General features: G+C 39.8%; 1 protein-coding gene across 2 annotated transcripts in view; it reads right to left on the minus strand.

Annotated features, from left to right (window-relative positions):
• col14a1a (collagen, type XIV, alpha 1a) overlaps positions 1–12,466 on the minus strand; it is a 72,242-nt gene that overhangs the window by 32,393 nt on the left and 27,383 nt on the right. For both annotated transcript variants that reach the window (XM_068651885.1, XM_049729958.2), the window contains exons 16-25: positions 11,506–11,645; positions 10,372–10,504; positions 9,836–9,871; positions 8,854–8,996; positions 6,836–6,968; positions 5,769–5,891; positions 5,065–5,214; positions 2,115–2,231; positions 1,335–1,481; positions 188–262 (exon numbers count right to left, since the gene is read on the minus strand). In XM_068651885.1, coding sequence (XP_068507986.1) covers positions 188–262; positions 1,335–1,481; positions 2,115–2,231; positions 5,065–5,214; positions 5,769–5,891; positions 6,836–6,968; positions 8,854–8,996; positions 9,836–9,871; positions 10,372–10,504; positions 11,506–11,645 — 1,197 coding nt within the window. The remainder of the gene's footprint in view (positions 1–187; positions 263–1,334; positions 1,482–2,114; positions 2,232–5,064; positions 5,215–5,768; positions 5,892–6,835; positions 6,969–8,853; positions 8,997–9,835; positions 9,872–10,371; positions 10,505–11,505; positions 11,646–12,466) is intronic.

The following is a 12,466-nucleotide window of genomic DNA, read 5'->3' on the forward strand; positions in this document are numbered from 1 at the left end:
TTTTTACTCTAGAAATTAATTTGATGGGAACAGCGATAAGTGGCATTTTTTAAACCATTTTGTAACAATTTACTTCTCACTGCGCTTTGATAACATGGAGCGATGTGGCTGACTTGCCCATGTCAGAAAAATTAGTGTTGAGAAGTGCAACAACAACAGCGTGACATCATGAAAAGTCTTTGCTTACCTTCTTTGGCAGGTGGGATTGTGGGAGGGGGCTCCGTGGCAGGGGGTTCAGTTGGAGCCTGAGTGGGCGCTGGCACTAGAGACACACAGGACAAATTGGTAATGGCATCCTGTCTGTGAATCTGAAGTTTCCTAATCCTCTTTTTAGCACCAATAACTGTGTTTTGTTGATCTTTTTTGGGGCATATGTGTATTTACAAGCAACCCAATTGTCTTTTTGTCTCTTTCCATTTATAGTCAGAGTAAAAAAGACAAAAATGTGTCTAGATCTACCATCTGTTCGCACACAACCTAAGGCCAGAAAAAGTATTTTCATCAATCTAGTGTGTACCTGACCACAGGCTGTTTTTCAGAGGGATAAAAAACAACAACCCCAGGCTTGAGGATGTGTCTGCTCCAAAATGATTAGTTGGCAGGAAGGAGCAGATGCGGTGAAAAAAAAACTTAAATTAAAATGTAAATAAATTACACTGAACACAATTGGGCAAAAACGCAATGGCAAATAAACAAGTCGATTATTTCTAACGCACTTTACATTTCATAGAAATCTCAAAGTACTAATAAGGCCCTGAGTGAGGAAAAAACTGAACGGCAAATTTTAATCCACCACAGTTTTCGAAGTTGTAACTAATCCCCACCCACAACTGGGTGGAAAAACAGCAGGAGGGGAATCTGTGTGTTTTGGGGTGAGTCTTATCTATCTTAAAACTCTGACAGTGAGCAGAGCCCCCGAGGTCCCTGGAGTTGTGTGATTCAACTGAGCTCATCACCTGGCCAATGGACTGCAACAGAGCCAGAATCCTTACTGAGATTCTGGTATTACAAAAAAAAATAAAAAAATATGAAGGTCGACGAGATTGCTGCAGAGAGGCGGCTATGTCTCACTAATTCGAAATGGGACTGGTGGAGAAACTTAAAGATGTAATAACGGGAAAGTGAAAGTGATAAAAAATGAAAATGAACATGCGATAGGCACAGAATATTTCCCTTGATGGTTTTATACATATTTCAATGGAAGTCTTTGTTTTTGCAGATTTGGAATCAGTGCAAAATTTTAATGGAAAAGTTTTTGAAAAATTGAGAAACAATGAGAAGTGAACTTGCCAGGTTTTATCTTTCAACATTCAGCAATAATTTGTATAACATACGTGTCATGTCAGTGACGGAGATGGGAGGTCCTTCCATTTCCGGAATCAGCGCGTGAATGTTGATCTCATATTGGCTGCTTGGAAAAAGGTCGTAGAAGCACTGTCGAGAAGCCCCGCCTCCTAGGCTCACTTCTTGCCGCTGACTGTCTGCAGTAAAATAACAAACGTCAACAAAATGTCCATGAGGATGAAGAAAAAAAAAATCCCCTCAGTCCCATGAAATCTTATTAAGCGTTTTCTTCCTGTTTGAAAAATGAAAGCTCACACTTTTTTCCCAGTCATAAAACATTAAATGAAGTACAGAAGTTCTCCCAAACCAATAAAAAACAACCGCATCCATGCAAAGGCTACCATTTTATTTTAAAAACACATATGCGTCCACGCACACAAAACAAAACTCAATTTATAGTGAATTTCCTTGATAAGATACATGTTTTGTCAAAGTTATTATTGACTGTGATAATCAAATATCTTGCTGCCGCTTTTGACATTTGAACCAATACAACTTTCGATAGGTGACAAAAACAAACAGAGTAAATAAATGGCAGCACAGTATTGATTTGTTTCCTCATCTATTCTCAATTTTCTCCAGACTTTGCAAAGGCCATACAGTGACAGTTTCTCTTATTTAGAGATGCTCAAGGTGAATTTAGATTGGCAATAAAACTGGAGCAAGACTATTATCTGAAAACATGTTAAAACTGTTTAAAAGTAATGAAGGGTACATAATTTAACACTTGCTTTAATATTTGTATAAGCAGTGAATCTTATTCTACTTACTGAGTGTGGACTGGATGGAGATTCTGTAATAAGTGGCATGCAGATGAGGCTGCCATTGCACACACATGCTGTTGTGCCGCACCTGGTAGACTGTCAAGTCAGACACACCCAGGAACACTGCAGAGGATGAAGAAAACATGACAGACACAATATTGATTATAATCGATGCGTCATGTACATTGTGCAATTACAGATCATAGTAATTTACAATATGAGGTTAGTTTTTGTTTAATTTGTTACAGGTGAGTTTTGACCCCATGACCCCCACCCCAAAAAAATAAAAAGAAGTTATTATGATGAGAAATTAGTATTTAATCTGCAAACCATTAAGACTTTAATTTGAGGTGGGACTTGGTTCACATTTACAAGTGAAATTTTATCACAGTCACCTTCATGCTGCGATCAATGTGAGAGAGTGACAATCAAGTGTGACAGACAAAGACACAGGAAGTAACACTACAGCGAGCTCAAAAAGTTGGTCTATGGGTTAAATATTATAATTACAGGCTGAACAGCAACATGTCTGTGTTTTAATTTTAAAATGGTCAATTTTTAACGTTTTTGCTTTGATTTTCTGCAGATGTTCTTTTTCAGGCGGCTCGGTGGCGCACTGGGTAGCACGTCCGCCTCACAGTTAGGAGGGTGCGGGTTCGATTCCACCTCCGGCCCTCCCTGTGCGGAGTTTGCATGTTCTCCCCGAGCCCGCGTGGGTTTTCTCCGGGCACTCCGGTTTCCTCCCACATCCCAAAAACATGCTTGGTAGGCCGATTGATCACTCCAAATTGTCCCTAGGTGTGAGTGCGAGTGCGAATGGTTGTTTGTCTCTGTGTGCCCTGCGATTGGCTGGCAACCGGTTCAGGGTGTCCCCCGCCTACTGCCCGATGCCGGCTGGGATAGGCTCCAGCACGCCCGCGACCCCCGTGGGGATTAAGCGGTTCAGAAAATGGATGGATGGATGGATGTTCTTTTTCATTTGTGTATGCTATTTTATGTTTGTACGGCGACCTTGAGTGCCTTGAAAGGCGCCTTATAAATAAAATGTATTATTAATATTATTATTATTATTATCATTATTATTAATACGAGTGTAGTGTAGTAGAAATCTGGTTGGAGACACTGGTGGCAATGTATAGTAGCACCAGTAAATTCAGTTATAGTTAGTAACAAATTTTATTCTAAATGAGCCAGGATGCAGCATGATGCAAAACATCATAAACAACTTAAATAGCACGGTAAGCAAGCCAATCTCCAAGGAGCTACTTCCTGCCTCACTTTTATTTCCTGCCGCAACTTCCCCCTTGTTAACCAAATTTGCTGACAGTAGGAAATAAACTTGGCTTCACTCGCACCTAATTGATATTTAGTGCAGTGCGCATATGGCAGGTGCTCCTTTTTATATATTTTTTAAAAAGCTACTTGGGCTTATAAGAAACATGATTCATTTTAGCAATATGCAAAAAAAGACATGCATTTTATGCACTTGATTTAAGCAATAATAAAGTATCATCATTTTGCCATGTACGTGGTCTTGTGTATAAACTCAAGCCAAGATTCTTCTTCATAAAGTTTTACAATTAATTACTCAGTCTTCTCAGAGTCAAACAAGACCTTTTTTTTTTTTTTTTTTACCTTAGAGATCAATTATGTAAAATAAAAACGAAACAAAATCCCTAGTGCTATGGGGAATCATATCTGAATATAAAGACGGCTAGAGAAATGAAATCTAGGGCACGGCTAAAGCAAAAGGTGATGGAAAGGCAAAGGAAAGAACGCAAAAAGTGGCAAAGAGCAGATCTGAATGGCTTCTGCTTAAGAGCAACACATATTGAGGACATGTTGCAAGTACTTTGAAGAGACTGTAAGCTGTAAAACCACTTTTTGCAGTATGCAGAGGCATCTCAAAGCAAATAACATCAAACTTAATTATGAGGAAGCAATTTCAATCCCTCCATCGGCACCCAAGGCACCAATCATTATTTTCCCACTTGCTCATATGTGTGAGTTATTGGTGCAAGCAAGCGTGTTTGGCACCATTAGAAGGATGCTACCGTGAATCACCACAAGCATCAACTTTAAATCATGTCAAGTATAATTTGTATCACTTTTGCTTCTTTGCAATGGATGCGGTATATGAGGTATGACAGAAGCATTCCTCGATTGGATATGTTTCAAACTACGAGTTTTGTCCTTCAACGTGCCTGAGCATCTGACAGTTCCTGGCCATGCTGAAGCAACCTCGATCACTACTCACACAATGTGGCTCAGTGTGATTTTTTTTTTTTTCTCCGTCACTCTTTTCTTAGCTTGGATTTATACTCTCTGAAAGCAGTCCTGTAACTTTTCAGACACACCTCATGAATTTTTTAATGGCAGGTGTCACGCCGTCGAAAAAATTGTTTCAAGTAACACAAAAAAGCTGAATCGTTAAGGAAATGAAATTGTTAACTTCATAAAAGCACCTCCCTCTAAAATCTGAGGTTTTAGCCTTGGACATCTGCTGAAATAATCTATTTATTAAAAAATTGTTCTTGAATAAAAGCGCTTCCGAGAATGAATGAACAAATGTTCTTTTCATCTGACTGGGATACATAAATATTTTGTCGCTCCGTTTTTTGCTGGAGTCTCAATAGAAATGTGAGCCTTTAATATGCACGTTGTACTTGTACCTTCGCTGTTACTGCTTCCACTCTGTCGGTCACGCTGTCCTTCCCACAAATTTGCGAGGAAGACTTAACCTGACAGCAATGTCCCATCAAAGTGTAGGAATTCAATTTAAGATCTCATTTTAACCACGCTGTCATCATTAACCTTTTGCCCCATCAAACTAACTGCAAGATGGATTCCATTTCAATTTCCTGCAACACACACTGTTGTTTTCTGCAAGGACAATTTTCTTCTTAAACGTGAATGCGATCAGATATCAAGCATCGTTAAATAAAACTGGGCTCACATGTCTTTGCGTTCACTTGCAATGGTTCACTTTGTCCTGAAGGGTAGGAAGCGGACACTTGAACGCTGTACTCTGTCCCACTTTGCAGATTCAGGAGGAGAACCGAGTTAAAGTCTTCATTCACGGTCATCTCCAAAACATTCCCTGGTACTGCAAAAGACAAACATGCGCAAACACACAATAATAAAAACATTTCTGCAGAAGACTACATTAAAACAAAACCAGGAAAACATTTTATGAATATCAAACAGGGGCATCAATTATCTTTGTAAAACACCGGTAGCTTAAAAAACAGACCAACTCGACAGCCACTCTGCCCGTTCTTATTGTACCAGTCCTATATTCTAAGAAAGTTATTTCTGTTCTCTTTCTATAACTAGAATAATGTGGATTCTTGGTTTGAGGCGAAGCAGTTATTGTGTCGAGTTGACAGCAAGCAGACCTGGACATGAAAGTAACTCGAGTGGACTCGTGAAACAATTAGTGGTCAATTAGCAACCAAAGAGTAAATGTTGGCACATGTTTCAAGGCAATAAATGTCTAAGTTCAGACAATCTTACAATAAATGAAATAAAACTAACCAGTAATGAAAATCAAAATGTTGTACTCTCCAGTTGTAAAATGTTTGCATTCTCAGTGTGAGTCATGTGAGTCAAATGAACCTTTTGTTCGTTTTACATTTGCAAAACCTTTTTTTGACCTACCAGAGATCGGCTGGTAAAGGATTTTGTAACCCATAACAGCAGACGGTGGAGGATCCCAGGTGACCCTAAAGCGGTTGTACCACTCCTCAAATGCACGAAGGTTTTCAGGAGACAAGAGAGGCACTGGACCAAAACAAATACATTCATTCAAATATATATCCACTTGTACACAAAATGTATAATTGCCTAGTTTTACATTAATTTTTCACTACCAGTATAAAAAGAGCCTAACTTGAAAATGTCTAAAATATTTTTGTAGTGCTGGTGCAAATGAAAATAGTAACAGTGTTGCCCTACAATTACAATATTGATAAAAAGAAAATGTCAAAAAGAGGAGAGAAAAGAAACGTTCAGTGCACAGTGTTTGGTATATCACACATACTAGTTTGAATCTCCAGCAAGTAAAGGAAAAAATAAATAAATTAAAAAAAAAAAAAAAAGGAAATATATTGCGCTTCTGGCTAAGTGAGTGCCTCACATAATCAATAATTTATGCTCCTCATTTATGAGGCAACAATATAAATATAGGGCCCGGATGGTTGGTTGTTATGTCTTGCTGAGACTCTGTATACATGTTTTAAATTGCAAATGTAACAAATGATAGGGTTAGAAATGTGTCACTGGAGTTCTAGGGTTGTTTTAATATGTTTATTTCCTGAATAATTGATGTGAACTTTTATCTCTGCACAGAACAGATTATCTTGTCATGCTGTTCCAACATCCGTGTCTGAGATCTGATTTATGACTCAGTTGCTTGTAGGCACACCGATTTTTATTTGCAATAAGGCCAGCCATAGAGGCTTCATATACTACGATGATGACATATCTTATCAAGCATGCCTTCTCCCTGTTTAACGACGAGGTAATCAGTATTTCTCACGAGCATGGTTGAGGTAATCAATAAGGAATTCAGCAGTGTCTCGTAATGAAAAGAACTGCTGTAATTATGAATGGTCCCCATTAGGAAAATTAAGTAGGCATCAGTGTTTGTCATTGGCAAGAAAAAATTAATTTGCATTGCTCCTCTAAGAAATGTGTTGGCAGAAAAATACAGGTGTGTGACTTACACGTGGTCCCCTGTGTGGATGCACTGATGCCATCGCCTCCATCCGAGTAAACTGGCGTGACAGTTACTTTGTACTGAGTGTCAGGAAGTAAGGACTCAAGCGACATACTTTTCTGACGACCAGGAACTAACACCTAAAGACAGACAAATGGACGCGGATTTCAAAGCTCATGTGGTGACAGATTGCAGAATATCGTGTAATTTAAGGGATTTAAAGCACAACTGTTCAGCAATTCTGCTCACTTCAGCTCGGTCAATAAAGTCACAAAGGCCAAGAGTGAGATGGAGCAATTAAAGTTGGTTATTAGTGTTGAAGTTGGCTCTCTTTCAGCATTTCAATGTGCTTGTTGCCACCAAATAAATTGGTTGCCTATTACGACAGCAACAAAACGGAAGTGCAATCTTGATCAGATGATGTGGAGATGAATCAAGACTGATATTGAGTGATGATGACTATGAGCCTGTGAATGGTTGGCAATAAGTCCTCTCAAGGTTAACTTTAAGGTGTCTTTTTCAGACACGTTCCATTACTTTACAAGCGCTGCGTTAGCTGAAGAAATTTAATGTACCATTTTCAAAACACTGTGTCTCAAGGCCACAGAAATGGGGAGCGTTAAAGACTAGTGAGAGATCATCAGAACAATCAACTTCATGATAGGGAAAGTTTCAGTGATTAGAGGAAAGCAAAAAAAAAAGTGAACTCCAGAATCCAGAAAACAAACCAAAACGCTTTGGATTTACTTTTTCCAAGAACCCAAGCGAGCTGGCAGCTTGTGCGAGGGCGGGGGAGAACCTGTTTCAAGTGCCACGCTTTCAAATATGATGAAATGCCATCTCCAAATAAAACACCCATCACTAACCACCTGAGCTCTCAGCTCCTTGCTTTGTCGACTTTCTAAAGACCACTCTTGGTTATACGTATCTGAAATAGAAAATAAGAAAGAGCACTTAAAGCTTTTGATTAAAAAATGTCCATTGGACTTCAAAAGTACCGTCCAGGCGAAATTCCCGCGGTAAGAACATCTGTGCACAATAAATGACTGTTGGCCCATATTTCGGTCAACACTTGCTACTGCTGTCACGCTTGCCAAACCAATCATCAATTTTCTGCTGTATATTCAGATGAGGTCACAGCATGGACTGGTGCTCATCGCAGAGTCCCCCGTGGAGCCATCGCAAGACGACAGCAGGTTGATGTAATGAAAGTGAGCTATTTGAGGCATCACACGACTTATCGTGCTTGCCCTGAGTCTTTTCAAATTTCCCAAAGAGACACAACGACAATTATGTGGTCAGGCTTAGACCCTTGTCCCACATTTGTTTCCTCATCCACCCCAGCTTGTTTCTTTTGTTCGTCTCTCCGCTGTGACCCATCTCTGAAGCCACGGAGGTAAATGGCTGCTGAAAAGATAATGGAATGTCCTCTGGCTCGGTCAGGCCTCTCCATCTTGTGCGGCTCTGACGACACAGCGGGAAATTAAAACGAGAAGGGGGAAAAAGGGTTCGAGGGATGAAAGTAAAAGGAGGTGATGAGAGAAGAGGGAGGCACAGTCGGGAACAGATGGAGGGGGAGGTAAGGGAGTCGCCCGCCGCTTGAGAATGAATGTGTGAATCAGCGATCTGGGATTGGCAAAGCCAAGTGGAGCGGCACTAAACGTGGAATCGCTTTTCTGATGGGAGTAAATGATTACCAGAAGCAACCACTGCAAAGTCTGTGAAAAAGCAGCGTTGTTGTCTGTTCTGTTAAATCGATGTGTACAACTTCCCAGCTTGTTGCTGCAAGAATTTATGATGTGTGAAAAGGCGATATGATGTGAACAGAATACGAGAGAAGGGTTCACTTTTTGTTATTGTTTTGCTTTACTGAAATCATTGACGAATGTCAGGCTTTACTAATCCGTGTTTAGTTGACTGGCCTTTGTTTACTAATCATAAGAGGGAAGTTTTGAAAATGCAAACAAATGTTAAACACAAATTTAGACTACTGGGGGTAGATTGTCAAGATTTTTTTAAACGCACCGTCTCCTCTTTGTGATTGGCCCCGATGATGGCGTAAGACAGCCTGAAGCTCTCCACACGGGGGTCGTCCAGCTCCCATGATGCCTGGAGGTTCTGCGTGGTTTCATCACTCAGATGAAGGTTTCTAACCGCCTGGCGGGGGGCTTTGCAACAGACATGAGGTATTCAACAGTGAGATTTATCCATCAAAATGTCACCGAAAACTGGCAGCAGATTTAAGTGTGCTGCTGTCAGCAGTGGGTTGGACAGATTTAAAATGTCAGGTGGCAAAAAAGACACTTTTAACAGGGGGAGTTTCCCACAAAGCTATAAAGTAACTATTTTGTTGGTTTGTGCCAATGGTCATGATAGCGCCTTTAAAATGTTTGTGCACGTAAATCAAGCTTGTGCAGACTTTCACTGCTGGATTCTATAAAGCTACTTGCATAAAGCAACTGTTAAATAAAAGCCTTGAGATACAGGGTTGCAGAAGTCTAAGCCTTTAGCTAATTTATGTTATAATTTAAATTTTGAAAGCTTTGACTGCGATTTAACTCGATTAGGTGCCGCTGGTTCATAACAGAAAAACAATCGAGGTCGCCTCTGGGACGCTCCTGAAATAATTAGTTTGAACCACAGTTGCAGGGTGACTCCACTGTGTTGCAGATTTGATTGGATCATACAAACGCAGACAGCACAGCGCTCCAAACTGTTAGCAAATCTCCTGGATCTCACGAGGTTAGTGCAATACCAGCGTGCGTTGCCAGCTCGCCAATCTTTAAACAATCGAAAGACTTATGACACTGTAAACATGCTCTGGTTTGAACCGTAATTAAAACTCAGCGGGCCACTATATTGACGCTCAATAAAAACAGGAACTGTTTGATCATAGAACTCTTCTCATTGACATGAAATTCTTCACGGTTAAAGGTAATTAGAGGAACAATTTATTATTTAATATCACTGATGACATCACGTGCATGATGTATTATTTGCTTCTTACCAGTGGTTGTGGTGGCGATCGTTGTTGTCTTGGCCACTGGGGAAATACAGAAAGTATCAATCACATAATTAGAGCCAAACGTAGCAACCCTTGATATCAATAGCTCAGGTAATTGGATAGATACATAGAAATCATTGATGGGGAAAATAGATTTTCCACCTCTGAGATAAACAAGGACAAAAGCCAATTCAATTAGTCACATTTGGAGTTAGACTCTGAATACAGAACTACACGTTGTTTTTGATGACATATGTTTGGGCTGATTGGCAACATACTACCTTGAGAGCAAGAGTGCGGCGTGAGGGTAAGCAATTTGAGAAATTCAATTGAATTGATTAGATGTTCTTCAGTCAATAACTGCAATCTGCGGTACTCATGAAACATGAGGTTTTTGTTTAAAATAATTATTCATGTTGTTGTTCCTGTTACTATTATTATTATCATCATCATCATCATCATCATCATTATTATTATCATTATCATTATTATGAAAAAACATGTTATTATGGGAAATGCAAATGCTCAAAGAAATGTACATGTAGTCTCTGTGACAGAAACTGCGTCGCTCTCTGATTGATCTTTGAAGACTGCCATCACCATAACTTCGTACGCAGTGGAAGAACTCAAATCCGTCAACATGTATCGGTTATCGCTTCCACTCAGGATCACCTAAAAAGAAAGAAAAAAAAAAAGGAAACACACATTTTACATTTTATTCTCACCCAAAACCCAATCAAATAATCCTAATTTATTATTACCATATTAGAATCTGAACCCTGGCATGTTTCTGCTCTTTTGACAATGTTTATGTGACCTATTAATTTGTCATAAATTGTCCTGTACATTATTAATTTGCACCAGTTTTACTCAAATTACATCTCTTGCTTGCAGGCTGGTTTGCGCAACATTTTTGCGTTAGCTCTGCCATGACTAGCTGGAAGGCATGTCAGTTTCATTAGCTGCCTTTGTAATTGATTGTCTGTGAGGCAACCGTTCATGATTTATTCAAGAGCAGCTCGAAAAAGCGTGTTCCAACTTTAACAAGAAATTGTATTTTAATGGCTATAAAAAGCGTGCGTGTGTTGCAAGGGTAGCAGACAGGACAGGGTCAAAAATTGCTCACTATCCATGCTGACATCTTACCTCTCTAACTCCCAAGACTGATAATTCCAGCATTGATCACTCTCACCAAGGGTGCACACACACATACATGCACGCACACATACAATTGGAAACATGAGAGAGCTTTATCGCCGTCTCCCAGTCGTCTCCAAGGCCTAGATCAGTGTAATAAACCACCCAAGCCATTCATTTCTGGGTTCATTCAGCTTTTATTTATACTCAGTCATGTCTGCGGTTTTATCAGCTCGAGTGAAGCAGTTTGGTCCAACCGGCACACGTTCCACTTTATCAGGGCACGCACAGCCATAAGTAGACTGCTGTCTTACTGAACAATAGCAGCACCCCAAAGGATAAACACGTTTGGCTCTAAATTAAATTCTCACTCATGTAATAGTTTTCAAATTGATGAGAAGAGAGTACCAAATGGTGGCTTTTTAAAAACCTATTTATGTTTCACGCCTTCATTGTTGTCAGAATAAACCCTTCAAAGTCTGCAGCGTTCCAGTGGCAGCCATGTAGCAAGTGCTCATTACTGATACCGTACCAACCTCCTTTGTGTTGCCTCCTGCGAGTGGTGCCCAGGAGAGTCTATAGACGATGATGTCATCTGCGGAATGATCCCAGCTGACCTGAAAGCCATCTGAACTGACATCACTGGACCGGAGATGTAGGGGACCTAGAACTGGAGCTGTGAGAAAATGCTTAAGTTGTTTACATTTTTGAAATGCCTTCATTAGTGTTTATTTTGCAATAAAAGTAGAACATAATGTGTGTATTGTTGTTTTTCAGTGGATAATGTATATATAATAATAAACGGATTGGTCACCAGTGCAGGGTGTACCCCGCCTCACCTGCAATCCTGGTGAGAATGAGTGCTAGACAAAATACTACAGGGATGGATTAAAAAAAAAAGAAAAAAAAAAGAAAAAAAAGCATAAGGCATGTCGCGAAATATATCTTTATGAGCGCTTTAATCTTAAAGAACCCGAGGCCTTTGCCTCATTAAACCAAGTGGTAAAACATCACCTTGTTCTCCATTGAGGACTTCAGTGGTACCTTGCCAAAGGTCCATTTTTTTCTGACTCAGCACTAAAGCCTGTTGCTTAAAGGGATATTCCAACCAATCAATAATCGTTAGTATGATTGAATAGTCAGGGACAAGGAAATGACCTTTTAATGGGCCCGGGCTATTATGCTGAGGTGTAAATGAGGTGGGCATATTGCCAGTGTAGCAGAGGGAGCTGTAGGGGCAATAAAATTCAACACTGGGAGAAAAATGGCTCACCTTTGAACAGTATTGATACACCCTTTCATGGACACTAAGAATAAATTGCCACCAGTAAAGATCGCTTTGGCCCAATGAAGTACAATCAATTTAGAAGACAAAGTTAGGGGAACATTTATTTACTTCTTCATGCAAATTAGTACTATAGTAGTGGCATCTGTCTCACTTGGTTAACAGTTGCACATCCCAATATGATCCCAATAGATAAAACCAATTAAATCTAC

Source organism: Syngnathus scovelli, chromosome 9 (assembly GCF_024217435.2).
Source record: "Syngnathus scovelli strain Florida chromosome 9, RoL_Ssco_1.2, whole genome shotgun sequence".
In the NCBI taxonomy this organism is placed as follows: Eukaryota; Metazoa; Chordata; class Actinopteri; order Syngnathiformes; family Syngnathidae; genus Syngnathus; species Syngnathus scovelli.